Below are 19352 nucleotides of genomic sequence, written 5' to 3' on the forward strand. Positions count from 1 at the left end.
TCTGTGTGACATCTTTAGTTAAAGCACATCCCCAAACCAAGAAAACAAACTAGGTTTTTATTTGACTTTTTATTTGCTTGATCATTTTCTCCAACCCAAAGACAAGAATACACAGCATAAATTGAAAATATCCCATTTAATAGTATACAACTTCTCATATTTAATGATATTTCATCCTTTCAGTCTGACATTCACACTCACCTTCAAGCCATGGAACTGGGATTCAGTTCAACATGTGTAAAAAGTGAACCTCATGCCTCCACCCTCCCCCAACGAATCAGACACCATATTGTTTTACAGTCAGAACAGGCCTTGGGGTTACAAACAGATTTTGTTTTCAAAATACAATGGATGCATTTGAGTCAACAGGGAACGTGAACATGGGTGGTAATTCAGATGCTCCTCCAAGCATTTGACACACTGAATTCACCCTCACAAATAATATAAATTAAAAAAAAAATATATCCAAATGATGGATGTGCACTTTCATCACTCTAAAAAAAACATTAAACAATAGTGTGTGCACTATCTGAACAACTTCCTATTGTACATATTAGTACTGACCCATGACAGTGGTGTGACCGATTTTATTTGACCTTTTCTTGCATTTCAAAAAGTGTCGAAGGTCAAGAGTAGAAATTACATTATTTACACTGGTTTTCACATGCAGCTCAGAAGCTGAAAGATTAATTTGCAGCCAAAAATGATGTCTTGACCTCTCTCTCCACCTCAAACGCAGATCACACCGCTGATGAGTATTTGTTTGTTTTCTTCCATTTAAGTTACAGTGTCCAAAGCACTCATGTTGGGTTCATTTCCAACATTTAAAACTGCATGAATTTACGGTATAATTGAAAGAACTGATCGGATTAACAAGGGTACATATTGGTTGAATAAGACGATACAAACAAATATTCAGGAATTGCTGTATGAAACTTCCTTTCCCATCCCTTCAGCCTTCAATTTTGCACAGCTCCCCCTTGTGTTTATTATCTGGTAGCACAGGCATGTCCCTGGTTTGTGTTGGGGCTGGTAAAGCAGCAATCCATAATCCCAAAATGAAGACAACTAAAATTGCCTTCCTTCCTCAAATCCAGCCGTGATTGACTGCCATGTAAACAACAGTGAGTTCAGATCAATTTGACAGCCCCACCTTTTGTATCAGTGACCACAAAGAGAAACTGAAAGCTGTGCCATGCAGAGGCAAATCAAGTCAACAAAGCATAAAGAAAGGAAGCCAAAAGAAAGCAGTGTAATGTTCAGACCCAGGGAAGGACACTGCTGCTCATACATACACATCTGGAACCACTTATAAAATGTCTATCAGAAACTCTATTGCAATATAAACCTACTGACCATACTGGGAAAATGAAACATTTTGAGGTTAAACATCTCCTAATGTGGCATTGTTGCTTGAGATATAATGCGTTGAGGAAAGTGCTACATGGCAGCAAAAAGGTAACCAGGCCACAGTGAGAGCCAACAAGCCAAGAAGACCACAGAGCCTCATTTCAAGAAGCAATTTGTAGGTTGAAAATAGTTTAATAGATCAAATTGTCAAAAGTGCAGAAAACTAAACGAGACCAGAAGGAAGGGTTACGTCATGGCAAGAAACCTGCTCGTTTTTGGAGGACATAGATGCATGAGGCATTTAGGGTGCAGGGAAGCAGGCGAAGCAAGGTGCCACTTCTGCTGTGAAGAGCTGTGCTTAGGTTTCTCAGTAGTTCGGTTCATCATTCAGACATCTGTTCAGATAGACCCTCATTTCAACATCCAAAGGGATCCGACCGGTAGCCTACCATCTTTGTAAAAGTAAAAATGACACATCCGATAATGAATGAAGTAGAAAGAATGGTAAATCAAATGCAACTCAACTGCATCCTGTTAGGGTTCTTTTTTCTTTCTTTACATATGCATACAATTATACTTCCTAGCTAATCTTTTTAGTCTTCATGTGAGTTTTATTTAATTTGATCAGCTTTTGTTGGTTTTACAACTATATACAATGTACAGGCAGCAGATCATATATCTTTTACAATGAGTGAGTGATGATACAGTGAAGTCTTTATCGACTGATGTTGACTAGATCTATTTAGACAATATACATTGTGAATAATTGGAATTTTTAGAAAATGGTATCTAAAAAAAAAAAAAGAGAAAAAAAAAGATGAAAGATAGTACAAGAGACAATTGTAAAAGCCCTCAATATGTACAGAAAAAGCCAATATAGCATTCGTCAACAGAAAAAGGTTAAACTGCAATAATTTTCTCAATATACACATATCATAGCTCAAAAATATTTCCAAAGCTAATAGTCTCTCTGATTTGGTCACAGAAGTTAAAAGACAGTGAAACATAGTGAAAAGAAGCATACGCCTGATTGAACATCTGAGGATCTCAACACAGCATCGCAGGGCTGCTAAGCTTGTTAAGTAATGATACAAAAACTACCATTAGTTTCTCTCATGCAGATGCTCCCTATGATTGCAATTCATGACTAGACGCTGTCAATCTACTGCAACTTAAAGTTAACAGAAAGACAGAACATTGTGAGGTATTAAGGTTACTGTCCCCGACAGCATGGTCAGAATTCTTATTTGGAGAAGACGAGAGCCGAGAAATCATACAGTCACCAAAAACACCCGTCCCAGTACCTCACCAAGTGATCCGAACTCGCACATCCACGTTGGTTGACGGTGGTGGTGGGCGGCTTTAAGATATTTCACTTCAGTGGAACATTCATACCGTTTAAAAACACTTGAAACCTTGTAGCCAGCCTATGAAAAGTCTATTAGCTGCCTTAATATTTGAGATTTGCTTGTTTTAGGACTTTTGACTGAAGCCTTCTTAATGGAAGGTCGGCCACACACGATAGGGAAAGAAACATCGTGTTGCCATGATTTATGTTTTTGTCGAAACAAAGACGTGGACATCCAGGTAGGCCAGTATTAGTGGATGAATGATTACTAACTTAAGAGATATAGACTTGAACAAGATAAAGTTATTAAATTAAGTGATTTACAGCGTTAGATCAATCAAGACCATTTTCCTCAGATTTAAAAAACAATCAGCACACAAGCAGACTTACAAACGAAGCTCATACAGAACTCAATAGTTCAGGGGCTTTTATCCAGCCAAGTCAGAAAGGCACATCACTTTGATATCAGGCATAAATAATTAAGTCAAATTACTGCAGAAATAAAACAAACTTTCACAAACATAGTGCCAATAAGATGAGGGTCCCCATCAAAGAGACAGCCATGAGAAAGAAGACTTGAAGGGGGGAGAAAAGCATTCAGTGCATGTAACTACATTCATAACAAGCTTCATTTACATGTATGTGCATGGTGACAAAGTTCAACCAGGTTAAACAAATCTGAAATGTATCTACATTGCAAGCTAGACTGTGATGACACAGATGCAGGAAAAGTTTAAACGTAGATCTCCAACGCAAATGCAATCAGCTCCTCTTGATATAAATGTCAGGCCTGGATTTCATTCATCCTTATGAATGCCCCTCCTTAAACTATGTTAAGCAATTAACCGTTGAATTTAATATACAGATCTAAAACCAAAAGCAACAGATGAGATGATTTTACGAGAGCTGTGTGGGGAAGTCTGAGCACATTATCTGAAACCAGCCACAGGAGATCAAACTGGGCATCTTGGATGTTCTAATGCTCTCATCATTGTGTCAAAACTAATGACAATAACAGCATTAAGAGGCCTACAACCAGAACCAGAAATTCCCTCGAGCTTGAATAAGGGTGCAATTGTGATCCTATAAAATGCATTAAGAAAATGTATCTAATTCAAAATGAATACAACTATCTGACAAATGATACCACCCAGGATGTGTAGAGGCAAAAAAAGAAAGAAAAAAAGGGCTAACCAAAAAGTTTACAGCCGCACTAAATAGACCTTTCCAAGCTTTTACTGCCCCATCATTGGACTGAAGGTTCATACAAAGAAATCTGAACGCAAAGCCAAATTATAAATAGCAATGGAGCAAAGGGTTTCAACTGCATTTTAGCTTAATTATGAATTCAAATAAAAACGATGGTTACTGCAGTACTCAGTGGACAACATCACTTTACAGTGACTTGAGATGTGAAGTGTGCCACAGTAAATGGTGTGCATATGTGCTTTTGTGTGTTGTAATGGTGCCGAGCAAGGGTTTAATGTGGACAATAGTACTACTACACAAAAGACACGATGGAAACCAATTGAGAAAGAAAAAAGAAAGTTCTTTGATTGATATGTTTTCCCAATTATTCTGGTGATGTCAATAGTCAATAGGGTCTTCGTATCATCTGTATTTTTCTCCTGTGTTAGATGCTCTGCTGCTTCCCATGCAACTTGAGGGCAGCGGACTGCAGTGACGTCGCAGGGGGATCCATAGGAAGAGCGGAGGGAGGTGAAAGGAAAATCGTTTTCATAGTTCCCTTGGTCGGGGCTTTTATGAGCAACTGACGCAGCTCATCACTGCCAGGACTGAGGAGGGAAGTTATTAACCTCAGCCAGGTCTTGCACAGGCGAACCTTTGAGGGTGTACGTCAGCTTGATCCTCATTCGAAGCTGTTGCTGAAATGTTGTGAGGATGTTTATGAAAAAATAAATTCTTGCATATATTTGAGACTGTACAGGTCTTAAATGCACACTTAATGTGCTTTAAAAGTACAAAAATAATAAATTTAACACTATTTGTGAAGGACAAACTCACCTTCTGTGGGTTGAGGACTCTGATGACCTGTGTGACGGTTCCCTGGTTGAGTGCTGGGACAACATTACTGCTAGGGGAGAGGAGCTGCAGCTGGAATGTCTGACAGACAGATAGGAGACACAACATTATATAAACATTTGAAAATACCCATTACTGCAGCACAAAAACAGATGCTTACATTGATCATACACTGACTGCAATTGATGGAACTTCAGGTCAAATGACTCAAATTGCACTTTTTTAAATTTGCCAAACAGTTAATATAATTGTAAAATAGGCAATGCAGAATAATCACGGCCGCCAGATCTCCTTGATAAAGACCTGTATAGCTTATCTGTCTGTCTGGCCAAAAACAGACTCAGTATGGCACCGTGGCAATTGTTGAATTTGTAGAAGAGCGAGTGAACCGTAGCTTTCTTCGGGCTGCCTGGTGAATACTAGAGGCCTGGAAGCAAGTCACTTAAAACATACTTCAAGAGTATTTTATGAATGTTTTGTTCTACAGTTTCCAGTCCCGTTTAAGACTTAATAGACGCATACATCATGGACATATGATGTAAATTCTAGACACCAGAAATAACAGATTGTGGTTGCACTTAACATATGCTACTCTCGTAAGGCCGGGTAGACATGCAAAATCATAACTTTTAAAATCTGTAACCATTAGTAAAGTTGGGTAGTTGAATGGAATTTTGAGAATAACACGTGTAAATATGAGACGAAAAGTTGTGGCTTCTATTCAGCAAAAAATAAGAATAAATGGATTAAGCGATTTGAAATTGGCCTCAAAAGCCAAAGTATTCCTAAAATAAAATATAAATTACAGAACTAGTTTAAGTGTCATAATACAGTAGAAAATAGCATACCAAAGACATGTAAATGCTATTAATGATTAATTTCAACTAGTAATGACGGGCTTTAAAGTTAGCTGCGTTTTCAGGTTACAGATCAGAAATACATTTGTGTAAGTTCTGCATACATGATGTACACATTAGTGGCATTGTATGCTTTTAAATCAGTCGTGCAAAAATGAAAAACATTCACATTGTAATACTACACAAGAAACTCAATCATGAACACCATTATACATTAAAATCAGTCACTTTAATATAATTGTCAGATTGTGCCTGCTTACCTTTGGTACTGCAGCCTGAAAAACAAAGTCTGTCATGTCTGCCTCTGTTGAGTTGGAAGCATGGATGGTGATGACGGCGATGTTTGGATTGGGATTAGCTCTCTCAAATGTGAAGTCTATTTTCAGTCCATTCTTGTTGTATGCAGTCATAGAAGGAATAGCTACATAGAGATTTCAGAGAAACAAACCATCAAAAGATTTAGAGATATGATTCAGAATGTTTCATTGGATGGCAATCCAAGAAAAGAAAAAAGTACTTTCATATATGACAATACCACAAATTACTGTATATTTGGAGGTGGATGGTCAAGGGAGCAACAGACTCTCACCTGCAGCTGCAATGTCATTAAACAAGGGCTGTGAGGTGAGGCCATCCAGGAGGAAAGAGGGTTGGGAAGTGGGCACAGAGGAAGCAGGAGCCGGTACACCTGGAAATAGGTAACACCAACACAAAAGGACTTCCATTTACTTTTTTATACCAAAACCAGACAGTGTCAGCAGTATGTTTCTGCTGAACAGGAGCAGGCACAGGTTGGGCATTACATTCACACTGGTGGCTAACAAAAGTTTATTCCAGGTCCTCGAGAGCGTCTTACCGCTTAGTGAGAGGTCACCCAGCAGATCAAGCAGCTCTCCTCCAGCTGAGGCAGGCTTGGTGAGCACCGCGGTCTGGATTACTGGAACCACATCATTACCACCTAGCAGGTCTAATAAATCATTAGCCTGGGGGACAAGGACAACACGGGAACATGATAAAATATTTAAAAACACTATTATACTACAAAAATAAAATTATTGTCAGGGCTGCACCCTCTTAGTCGTTTAGTCAACTAATTGTTCATTTCGGTCTTTGATTAATCTTTTTTTTTTTTCATGCTGAATTACTTATTTAAAATAAACTTATGAGCACATCTCTGGTAAAAACAAGATTTGAAGTGGTGCTTTTGTGTTTTACAGAAAAAGTAGTCAACAAAATCTTTGTATTAGTCGGCTTACATTATTTTAAATCTTTTTTTGGCACACATTTGACAGCACAGGGAGCAAGAAAGTATTCTGACTAAAAATCAGTCTTACATTTTTTCATAATAAAAGTAATAAAAAGTGCATTCACCTGGTTGCCTGGCTGGGTGACAGGTGGTGGATGTTTTGATTCCACAAGAGAGGGCTCTGTCTCCCCATTTGTCTGTACAATCTCTGTAGGGCCATTAGCAGACGTTTTCTCCATAATGGGCATTCGCTCTAGGAGAGCTGGCCTAAAGTCAGGGAACAAGAAAGCAATAAGAAGCGAGACAAAGATGCACAAAAGATCAACCACCTTTCTACAGACCGGTACAATGAGGTTGTGATTGTTCGATAGTCATTTCTAGTAGAGGGCAAAGCAGTTTCACCTCATGTGGTCGTATTTCTTAAACAGCGCATTGTACTCCACCGCTCTCTGCTGAAGCTCTACGTCGATGCTGCTGCCATATATCGAAACCACTTTCTTGATTCGGCTGAAACACAATTTTTAGTTTTACAGATTAGAAAAGGGAAAACTAACATGAAATGTATCATGATTGTCACGCTTCAAAGTAAAGGATGAATGTAAAAGAAAACATGACTCACTTTACACTGCTGAAGCGAGTAGACAGCTTCATGATGGCAGTAAGGGAATAACCCCGAGTCACAGGCGTAGACATGTTGGACACCAGGAGGCCTTCCAGCACGTCCAGAACTTCATCCTCAGTCACCTTAAATAAAAAGGAGATGCAAAACATCTGATGTTTCCCTCTGGTTTGAGGTTTGTGCATACTGTGGTCTTCAATTTGTGCATGTGGCGTTTGACTGGGATTCTTCCAGGTGTACCTGGATGGGCTCCTCCTCTTCACACTGCCCAGACACTAGCAGGTCCCCGTACTCTCCTGTGCACCAGGACGCCACCTGCACTAGAGGTTGCTACAGAACACAGAGAAACAAGTCTGCTTTGGTGCATTCTTAACTAGTATGACTGTGCTTCAAAGACAGCAAATCCCCAAATATAGACTGCTCTAACCTGTGAGATGTCATCAAGCAGTGCTTTGTAAAGTCTCTGGACTGTATAGGCATGCATCTCCACACTGTTGGTGATGAGCTGGATGAGGTTGGGAACAGAATCATCTCGCACATAGCTTCCTGCCTGTAAGGACGAGCAGAGATGTCAATGATAAATACAAACAAGTCTCAAGTATTTCTTTGTTTCCAGTAAACCTAGATAATTAGAAGTTCTCCATGTAATACTTATTCTTTTGATCATGCACACTGAGAATCAATTTTAACTAACAATCAAAGAAATTCAAGGCACAAGTGTTAATGAAATATACATACTGTTGTCAGGACTCTCATAATGGTGTCTATGTGCCATCGTTTCGAAGGGGCATACCTGTAACATGGTACATTGATTAGTCAAGCACAGGACTGAAGAAAGATCCTAAAACATGTCAAGTTATCTAAACTCTACACAGTCAGGAGACAAATGCTGTCAGAAAATAAATGGTATCAACATGGTCTGTCAGGCGATGGATCACTCCTTTTATCATCATTTCAGTGTTTGCCATCCTCTGTACACTATAGTACCACAAACAAATGTTTAGCTTGATATGTATTACTTCTTCACAGGCATAACTGATATTTAGTCTACATGTATCTAATTCATGCAGATGATTGCTTCCGTCAGGTTCTAGCAACCTGGACCTTAAAGTGCCAAGAAAGGAAAATGAAAAGCTGAAATTCTCTTACAACCACACACATGATTAAGTTACACAGGATGTGTATCTAATTATTACAAAATAGCTGAGCATAGGTGTGATGTACAGTGACGTCTGTCTGTCAGTGTCGTACTTCTCCGCAGCTAGAAAGACTCCTGATGCACAGTCTGCTTTGAATTCTGGGTCACAGGAGTCCAGGAAGTAGAGCAGCTCTTTCATCATGCCTCTAATGTTGTTGCCATTCACCAGGGCAAAGCTCAGTTCCATTGCACGTCTACCCAACAATGAAAAGTAGACAAAGGTCAGAAACAACATGGCCACCTAGTAAGAAATGTAATCTTGTAGTTACGGAATTGTATGAGGTACGGATACAGTACCTTATACAATCCCATTTCAAAACTCCCGACCTATCCCTTTAGGTAATGTATGCACTCATGAATCACCTCTTGATGGACACATCCAGGTCTTTTAAACAATCCACAATGGTGCTCCGATGCCTCTGCACTGCATTGTGGTCCGTCTGTACAGTCTTTAGTAGAGATGTCAATGCCACGTATCTGGAAAGGTGAGTTTAATTAAAAGATATAACGAATGAACAAAAGCATTTTAGATGACTCAATGTGTGAAAGGAAAGTACTTGAAGCAAATGGAGTCACCTTATATTTTTGTCATTGTTTAGAAGGAAGCGACCGAGTATGTTGATGGCCAAAACCTGTAAGATAAAAGACATTTAGCCAAAGAAAAATGCTTATGCTAAGAGTTCCTTTATATAAAATTAACTCACCCTCAGTCCACTTTCAGACTTGATGTCCATTATAGTCAGTACAGTCTCGTAGAGAATTGCATTGCCCACATTTTTACTCGTCTCTGTGTTCGTTGCAACCTGCAAGTACAAATACCATGCATTTATCAAAATAACACAGTCTGAAAAGCTTTTGCCGGAAAACATTGATTGTGTGCGTTTCTAACCTGTGCAAGAATGTCATTCATTGCTTCACTGGAGTCATCATCACTCTTGCCTAAAATGCGCAGTAGTCTCAATATCCGCACCTAAGGAAAGAAAGAAACAGTCCAGTCACATCCCTTGACATGTGTGGTGCACCTTATGGACTCCCACAGTACAATACATTCTGATTTATCTTGTCCCAGTCCTTGCTTGCTGCTTGTCATTCTAGTAGGATACAACTAGGAAGGAGATTTACCTGCAGGAAAGGGTCGCTAATGCCGGACACATCATGTTCAGGAGAGTATCCAGACATGATTAGGTTCTTCAGGATTCTCACCAACTGAGGGACCAGCTACAAAAAGACCAACAACAGAACAGAAAAGGAGACGTGTCACAGTATTTTGAGTAGATCTCCAAAACGTTCTACTGTTCCTACATTTATATAATGTTCTTCATTAACTGCTAAAAGTTAGTAATTTGTCATTGATGGTGGCAGCCAGCCAAACTCATAGCAAAAGCAAAAGAGTTGGGATTTTTTCTTATTATGGTAGAGTAATATGGTTGATAGGTGATTGAATGGCCGAATTTTTGAAGTTGTGAAATCAAAACCGTAACTTGTACAAATATATTGGGTTAGAACATCTGGTTTTGAGAGAAAAAGAAAATCTGCATACACACTTCTGTAACCTTTGAATGACACTTTAAAGCCAAGAAAAAAAATGGAATTAAATTAAGATAGGAAACATCTCGCCACAATAGTACATTTTCTCATCTATGTAATTTAAATGGCCTGTGAAAAAGTTTAACAAAATTAAACCTTAAAGAAGCACTCCAACACTTTGCGAAACAGCTTGCAGTCTTATCCAGCCTTAAATTGGAAGGTTAGGCATCATTTCATCTCTATGCATGCAGAAGAGAGATAAGTCTCGGGTGCGTTTAGCCTCAAAAACACAAAGACTGGCTTGTAGGTTTGGAGTAGTTAGAAGGCCTACTTTCTTTCACTTTTGTTCTTCTTTTTGTCCTGTCATGCCACACTGAACACGTTTTAGACCAGCTCACTTTACAGGATAAATAATAAATATTCCTGTCTGCTGTGGGTATGATGACAAACAAGCAACCCAAAATGCCAAGGTGGGGTACTAAGACAGTAACTGACATGACAAGCTGCCGTCTAACAGTGACACAGATACAGTGGAAATCATCTGTTCTCCGTGACAACACCTGTGGCAATCATGTGAACACACCCACCAACTGCTTTTAAATAAAAGCGTGATCAAATGAGTTGCACATTAGGCAAAAATTACAACCACAATAGCAAGAAATGTCTGACAAATGGACCATAAGATTATTTCATAATTTTCAAAACACTGACATTGTAATGATCACTGTACAAGTTAAGCAAATAAAAAATGTAAATTAAAACATAACATGACATTACGTCTGAGGTGAGTGTGAGGAGTGATTACTATTTACAGCATGCACCAGCTATGAGATCAGAATGTACTCTTACCTTCTCATTCTAACAATGCAGGAATTGTAACAAAGACAAATGACAGAAAAAATATGAGGTAGATGTTAGGGAGGGGAAACTGGAAATCATTCACTTTTAGAAAGCTTAAAATAATGTTTAGATCATGAGCATGAGGGGTGGTGCTTCTGGCACAGTTTTACACCTAGAGAAGAAGAGGTATAGCAGCAGTTGAAATACAAGAGGAAAAGACAATGGTAGGAGATAAAAGATTGAGACATACTTTGAATGTAGAGCAAACCTATAGCGCAATCCCAGCCTCAAAACATGTTTGCCTCAGCTTAGCTATACCAAAAGGAAATGTATTCGCAAAAAGGAGAATGAAATGTGACGTGAGCTTAAGAGAAATGCGTAAGTAACTACGTTAAGGTCCTTTGGGTAAGAGACCGTGTTTGTACCTTTCTGAAGTGGGCCAGCATGTCAGGACTCCGTTCACACATCTCAGTGAGGAGGACAACTGATGTATGGAGAACACCTGGTGAAATAGACAAAGTAAAGGCTAAATTAATATTTTGACATGAGAGTTTGTCTGGTTTTGTTTCCTACATTACACATTTGTTGCTGGGCATTCAGACCGAAAAGCGCAAGGGACTATGACAGTGGGTGCAACTCTTATAGATACAAATGATATACTAAAAACATATTAATGAGGGGCAGTTGGAATCATAGATCCATGAGTTTGAATGCTTATCATGACCAGAGGAGTGCGCACTTGTATGCATTTGATTGGTCAATACAGTACGTTTCTTTGCCAGAGCCCCCACTTCAGCATCCTTGCTGGGCCAATGCGGTGGTCTCATTGAAATGAACGATCCTGCTCCGTTATTGCCACACAAAGCGACAATGACAAAATAACAAATATATACGCATTCAGCTTTTACAACATCTTAGTACTGCATGTGCCAAATGACAGACAAGAGGTATCTGCCATGCTGCTATTGAAATGTGATTCTCACACACACATTACAAAAACGTGTACCAATATGCAGGCTTTGCTCTTGTGACCCAAGTCAGATGAAAAAAAATATGATGTACTACAAGCAGACATGATTAACTGCAGGGAACATCAGGTGACAGCATCATACATCTCTAAGAATATCACACAGCCTAATAATTTCTTTGTGACTTGATCTGAATGTTACAAGGTTGAAAACTAATCATCTAAGTGACTGCAGTGGAAAGCTTTGACGGTGAGCTCTGAGCTACACAACAGTCATAAATGTCAAATTCTAACATGATTAAATTGGAATTGCTTTTGGACACTTTCTCAGTAATCAATTCTGTAATTGTTCTTTTTACATGTAAAAGAACATATTCATTGATTAGGTTTGCTTTTCTTTAAAAGTGAATATGCATACATCTAGTTAGAACATGCATGTTACGAATCCAACATTTCTTTTGATTTTTGATGAGTCTGCCTCTGCGAGTTTCTCACAATGCTTGGTCCATATCTGTGTATCTTTTGGCCATATCACACCATCTTCCATGACATGTTTATATCATTAATTGCAGGACAAACAATGATCCACAAAAATAAGAAACAAAACATGTGCATTTTCAAATAGTTTTAACTGGAGCAATCACTGCTGCAGTGCCACACAATGTCAAAGAAGATCAAGTAATTTCGGCACCGTTACAAAAAATATTTCCCTGTGACATACTGTATCTCCTCTAAGTGGGGTACATATAAGCCCCAGTGTTTATGACAGACTTATTAATTCCACTCTCCTCTGCAAAGGACCCCACAAATAGGACATGAGCTGGCCAGCTCTCTCTGAGCAAAGCACTGAGTGGCAGGAAATAGGAAAACATCTGCATTGATGTAGGACAGGACACGTCCCCACGAGCCAGCAACATCCTGACAAACCGTTTACACTTACCATGGTTTTTCTCGCTCAGCAGGTTTTTTGTAGCTGGAAGGAACATTTCCATTAGTTCTGGAACCTTTCTGATGACATGAACTGCACACAACGCTGCCTGTCAACACATATTGAGACATACCATTGTAACAATAATGTCACAATGAGGAACCAGTCCAACAATTAACACAATACTTCACTTCTGCGTGTGACTGGTCAGCACACATGTCAACATTTTCATTCATGAATGGTCAACCACAGATTAAAAAAAGCATTCAAATAAATGTGAACAATCAGGCTTACTTTTTTCCTCAAGTAGGAATTGGATGTTTTGAGTAGCTTCTCTACCTCACCAGCAAGGTCACGACACATTTCTGAGGAACCCATACAACCCAAGGTGCACAAGGCCAGGCCCTGGACGTATTGTGTGCTGTGATTCAAGTCACTGTGTTGGGAGAAGAGAGCTGAATGAGTCATGGACACACACACAATAAAGATACAAGAACATTTTTGGATGATGTTCCAGTAGCAGGTAAGGTAGATTTGGGGGATACAAATTGCCAACACCTCATTTTTCTAAGTACGGGTCTTGAATTTAATCAAGATCAAATTACTGTGGATTTCAAAAAAACATCTTAAAAGCAAAATATACAAATATATTCACAGAAGTTCTCGCCACCACTTACTTTTTAATGCAATTTGTCATTAGTAGGTGGACGTCTTGCCTCTCGTCCAACAGCAGCATAGCTCCCAAATAACCTATTCGTTTGTCGGTGAACTTCTGAGACGCAATCAGCTTCAGGCACTCCAGCTGAAAAACAAGTCACCAAGGATGTAAGCTTTGTAACAATAATGTCATTGGAAATCTCAAAAGCTTTCTCTATTAATCAGTAATCCCCCCACCATCAGCAAACATACCTGTCCAAAGTGTGCCGGGTAGCCCAACATGTGCATATAAAGTAGCTTTGCCACATTTCTGCAACGGTATGTATTGTCTTCCTCTCTGAAGGAAGAGCGTATAGCTGCACACTCTTTTTGGATCATCTCACGCTCCTCTGCCTGGGTCCGTGCTGTCCGGATAGTCCGGATCAGCTCCCGCAGTCTGATCGGAGCTGGCATTCTCTAGAAAACATTAAGAAATGAAACATATTGGCACTCATTGCATCAGGGTACAAGACTAGACTATAACAGAATAAAACAAAAAAGCTGAACTTCTAATGACGACAATTTGAGGATAAATAAAATGTGTCGCACTGCAGCTTCTTATCACTTCTACACCTAAAATATGTCTACACCTGGGTTTAAAAATATGCTAGTGGGTATCAACGAAATTTAATTGCTGACGAGCTGCACTTCATAAATTGTATCAAGTTAGAAAGTCATTGCAATGCATGTAAACACATCCTGTTTTCTTCTGTCTCCACACATTTCTCCTAATAACCGGGTTCCCTATGTGCATGTAAAACGTACTACTTAAACTAATCAGGTAAAACCTCCCCAAAGAAAAAGTTCTTAGTGTTTTTAGGGAGACAACTCAACTCTTAAAACACCATTGGCAAAAGGTATGATGAATAATCAAATAGATGAATATTCCTTTTAGAGCTGCCATTTTTAAATAGTATTAAGGGTGCAGCAGGAAGGAGAGTGACGGTGAAACTCCATTCCCTAGTGGAGAAGCTTCTGAGAGCACACATGCATTAGGCCGCAGGAAGAAGTTTAAATATGTATGAGTACATGCTTGTTGTGAGAAAACATAATTTTGTCAGTTATATGTATTTCTGTCAATGTTGACATGCAGTTTTTCAAAACAACAATGCTAATCAAACTGAAAATGTATTTATTAGCTTGATGATTTCTCCTCTATGATTTGAATGGAAGCATAACATCAAAGACAGCCTTGTTTTGTGTCTCTGAAACTGTCATACATAAACCTGTGTTGTAAGCAAATGTTGCTGCCATTGTTCCCACTACAGCCTCGCCATAAGACTTATGGACATCTGACTAGGTTCTGAGCTGACTAATTGCCAGAGAGCCTTCCATAGAAAACCAACTCCAGCATGACAAGTACTCAGAAAACTGCCTGAGCAGCTATAGATTAAGCTGACTGTGACGAATGAGCTTTAAATTAACCCAACGTCAACTTTAAATGTATCTTAGTGGAATTAGATGGCTGCTCCTGACTCTTTTTAGACCCGTGTACTGTTGGGGTTGCAATATTTCTATCCGAATGGGGAAAGCGACACGTCTCGTTAACTTTCACTGGAGAGATTCAATTACATTATTAGAAACTATGCCAGTCGATAAGGATCGAGACATGGAGGGAATGAGGGCATCCTATGTTGCATAAATTGGAGGTTTGTAGAGAATCTATGAATTCACTGTGATCAAAGAGAGAGGGGAAGGGTGGTGAGGCAAGGCCACACTTTAGTAAAGCCAGAGATCCACAGTCTGTCTTAACACCATTTAAATTACCTGAGCTGAAGAGACCTAGTGTTGGGCTCCATAAATCATGACTCTTTCCCTCGCTGTGCTTATAATCAAATGTTTACACATTAAAGAAGGTAAATCCAACCTCTGCTGTGAACTCAATACAATTTCAGTTCCTCATTCTTGCAGTTGCTGTACAACTGCACATTCTTCAACAATCAGAAGACACATCTTATTGTTATACATAGTTACCATTAGTGCCATGCTGGTACTATTTCTGGGAAGTGGAACAATGTATTTAGTTTAAAAGAAAATATTTTAAAAAAAGGAGGGATTGAGCACATCAATTAGATTAGATTAGAAAAACTACAGGATGGGTCGCAGTGGACATATTCAACAGTCTCGGGCTTACTCACCAAGGTCAACTTTACTCACCCTCATTACAACGACAAAAAGGCAACTCGCTGTATAGCCATATTACAGATTAAGGTAGTGATCACACAGACAAGTAATTAGAGCCCATACCATTTTTTTTTTTTCAGACAAAACGACTCAGTGTAGCTGGAGATATCTAGCCCAAGTGTGACAATGACAAAAAGGCGCAGGTCTACGCCCTGTGCCAAAAAGCTGAAGTTGTTTCCCTGACAAAACAATTGCTTTGCAGGCACCTAATTTTAAGCAAGGTAAATCAGTACAGTTAACCCTAATGTCTTTACATTTCTTTAAAACAATAATAATTTGACTAAGACTCATTTAGTCATGAACACAACTTTCCTATACAGTCATTCAAGTACTGTGCATGTTCATAACAAGCTTTTGCTCATGAGAGTTGGAGAGAGCATGCCCAGATTAGCTTGCAGAGCCTGACAACAAGCAACAAGAATGCCACACCTCCCTCATCTCACGGGGCACAGTCAACCTGAAGTCTGAGACATCATACTAGAAGCATTAAGAGATGAAACAGTTTTACTTGGTTTTAGACATTAGACAATTGGATAACAAGAAGACTTGTTATTACCACTACCTTTTTTTTTCAGGGGGTAGGGGAAAACTACACAAAAACATTATGAGGCGGATGCAAGATGAAGAATATAGAGAGCCAGCACTGGGGAAAAGTATTTCCCCTACTCAATTTGACAAGCTGTTGTAACCTACACTTTGTCTCTTTATTCTCTCTGTTCATGCTAAGCTATGCACTCAGATGTCATCAATCAATAACTTTCGAAGCAGATCATTCTAATTATTCTCATAACACCAACTATAAGTGACCGGCTGTGCAGGGAAATTAATAATCGTTTATTTCACATCCATGCACAACGAGGAAAAGCAAACATACAAGAGTAAAAAAAAAAAAAAAAAAAAAAAAAAAAAATTCAGTATGGTGTGAGTTTCACATGTATAACCTACGTACACCTAGATGCACAGTCAAAGGTGGGTTCTGTACCTTTGTAGAGGAGACATGCATTTGACAGTCCAAATATGATGTTGTTTGATGTGCAATGTGCAAGTGTTCGTTGGCTTGAGAATAAAACACTGTTTGCAGCCACCCCACTTCCCTCCTCCTACCAAGGTCCACTACCACATTTAAGATGGAGACAGCCCAAATCCATTACTGAGCCTGATATTAACAATTTGGCAGTCATGTGATTTAATAGCTGAACCAGTAGAGGCTCTGCAGTTGCTCAAAAGATTTCAAACAAAATGCAGCATCATGGAATTCAATTGAATAACTAGCAGTTTGCAAAGTAAACAAGGGTTCAGGTCATTTACCCGAGGCATCATATCTCTACTCCAAAGAAGTGGTTGAATCTTCCAAGATATAGGCGTGCTAATTTTTAACCTCAGCAAATAGTTAATTATTTGGATGTTATGTTGCAAACTAGCCTGCAGGGAAATCTTGCAAAGCAACAAGCACTAATGAAAAACAAAGACAACTAAAGCTATCGCCGACAGGACTTTCTCCACCACTGACTTTGTGAGTATACAGTGAGGGAGTAACAACTAGTGAAAAATCTAGGAGATTAACAATCAAATGCTGTGCAAGTAAAATGCGTCATCAAAGATCGTTGTGGCAGTCCCTACAGTAGTATAATTGGTAATGTAGTAAAGTGATGATATTAAAATGCATAGTCAAAAAGATAATTGCAAACGTATCAAATAATGCAAAGAACTAATCTGTTGTTGAGATATTTCAGTCTTTTTGGGAACCTCCAGACAAAACAAAAAACAAACATTAAATTTAGTGTATGGGAAACACAGCAGCCTGAATAGTTTGATTAACCCACACCCTACTGTAAATAAACCTCTACTTTATTAACTTGCTCAAGTAAGTATTGTGCCACAAAGATAGTCACCTTATCACTGTGTTTGCAGAGTTGAAGTCATAGCAGTCTTGTTTAAAGCTGAATGTTGTATACACCAAATTATTAAACATCAAACACCTGTTTTGGATTTTGTTGAATCCTGGGTATTTCTTGAACATGGGTTAATATTAGACACATGTAACCCGTCAAACCCTGGGTAATACTAGCTATCATGTGGGAATGGCACGTGTTCAGTCTTTCAAACAGGAATGTGAATAAATGTTCAGTGTCACCCAAACCCTACGTCACACTAATTTGATCACTTCCTACATAATTAACAGCTGACTTCTTTAACGTTCACCCACAAATCGTTTTTAAGTAAACCGATCTTCCTCAGATGACATATACGCTTTGTTAAACGAGGTGGATCTTATTGTTAACCCTCTTAACTAAATAAGTTGTCAAGTGAAAATAGAGAAACAATGACTCAACGCTAAACTAGCTATCTCTCGCTTTCTGAATATGTAATTGTAACGTTGACCTTTTTGTTGAAATATTTACAATTTGTCAAATTTAGTAAAGTATGATGTCGTTACAAAGCTTTGAGACAAACGTCAGGTGCGTAACGTTACTCACACACATTACACACAGCAAGAGGGAGCTAGCAGCAAGCTAACACTAGTATTTTCAGTGAAAGGGCAACACATCAGGTTGACACGCAGCAGTAGCTTCACCTTGGCTGACATAATTTCGTTAAATTAAGCTGTAAGCTAAACTAACAGCAGTCGACACCGAAAGGCCATTAAGGCTCGTGACACCTGAATCTGATCGCCGATTGATCCGGACATGATCAGTTCAGGCCTTCTTGTAGCGTTTTAATGATCAAGCTAGCGAGTCGTCTGTGGCGTTAGCTCGTTAGCTGACCAACTCTCTAGTTCAAACATAAGCTCAACTCAGAGGGGAGAGGCAGCTAGCTAGCGTGTTAGCTGACTGGGAAGATATAGGTTAAAACATAAAGTTGGCATTGCGAGCTGTCACAATTATTCTGACGTATTGGACAACCACACCAATTGAGTGTGCATTGAGCTCCACATCCCTAGACCCGCAGGTAGGCAGCTCCAGCTATTAGACTCCACTAACCCTGCTAGCTAACTTAGCTGCTGACAGCCACAACCCGGGTGCACTGAGGGCTGCGACTTCCTATGCAACGAAACGGCGAGAGTTGTCAACGCAGACACGAACAAACCACAGGCCGTTACTCACACGCAAAGACGGTTTCATACATTTCTTCCGAGATTGTATTCTGTGAATATACTTACTAGCCGTAATGATGCCAGAAAATAACTGGAATCGTCTCTATTAGCAATGGAGAGAGGAACACACTAGACATGCAAAATGGTGGCTACTCCAGCCTCAGCACATCTACCGCAGGCGGAGGGTTACACTGACATCTCCCAGAGGTTGGCGAAAGAAGCGCGGACCGAAGTTTAGCATCACGGCACAGTCACGTCTGCTCCTCGTAGAGGATTTCTTCACACTGTGCGCCTCTGCCAGAGACTCCCACCTGATATGCCAGTGTTCACTGGACACCATGGGTAATAGATTAATGATTTATTCGTGATGATGAGAAATGTAACCCTAGCTAAGTGGCTGTACTGTAAATCGTAGTTATCATCTGCTAGTTGCTGTCTCGCGCTTGTTCTCGTCC

The 19352-nt window shown here is 39.4% G+C and overlaps 1 protein-coding gene across 1 annotated transcript; it reads right to left on the bottom strand.

The window, feature by feature from the left end:
• Window positions 1–2204: 2204 nt before the first annotated feature.
• Window positions 2205–19037, bottom strand: ap1g1 (adaptor related protein complex 1 subunit gamma 1). The gene is made up of 24 exons (XM_079216898.1): window positions 18964–19037; window positions 13833–14036; window positions 13601–13725; window positions 13218–13359; window positions 12936–13032; window positions 11454–11530; window positions 11038–11046; window positions 9784–9879; window positions 9551–9631; window positions 9366–9464; window positions 9238–9293; window positions 9025–9138; window positions 8715–8855; window positions 8202–8256; window positions 7891–8013; window positions 7704–7793; window positions 7464–7588; window positions 7247–7351; window positions 6970–7111; window positions 6455–6581; window positions 6188–6286; window positions 5859–6019; window positions 4724–4822; window positions 2205–4584 (listed from the first exon to the last, which is right to left on the bottom strand). The coding sequence occupies exons 2-24, from the start codon at window positions 14031–14033 to the stop codon at window positions 4483–4485; spliced, it is 2466 nt and encodes an 821-aa protein (XP_079073024.1). The 5' UTR covers window positions 14034–14036; window positions 18964–19037; the 3' UTR covers window positions 2205–4482.
• Window positions 19038–19352: the final 315 nt, after the last annotated feature.

The sequence above is a fragment of the Taurulus bubalis genome, assembly GCF_910589615.1.
Source record: "Taurulus bubalis genome assembly, chromosome: 4".
NCBI classification, from domain to species: Eukaryota; Metazoa; Chordata; class Actinopteri; order Perciformes; family Cottidae; genus Taurulus; species Taurulus bubalis.

Coding starts and splice junctions, on each gene's coding strand:
- ap1g1 (XM_079216898.1), bottom strand. CDS start 14,033: ATGCCAGCTCCGATCAGACTGCGGGAGCTGATCCGGACTATCCGGACA. Junction 9,294..9,365: donor AGTCTGAAAGTGGACTGAGG/GTGAGTTAATTT, acceptor TTTATCTTACAG/GTTTTGGCCATCAACATACT. Junction 4,823..5,858: donor TTCAGGCTGCAGTACCAAAG/GTAAGCAGGCAC, acceptor TCTGTCTGTCAG/ACATTCCAGCTGCAGCTCCT.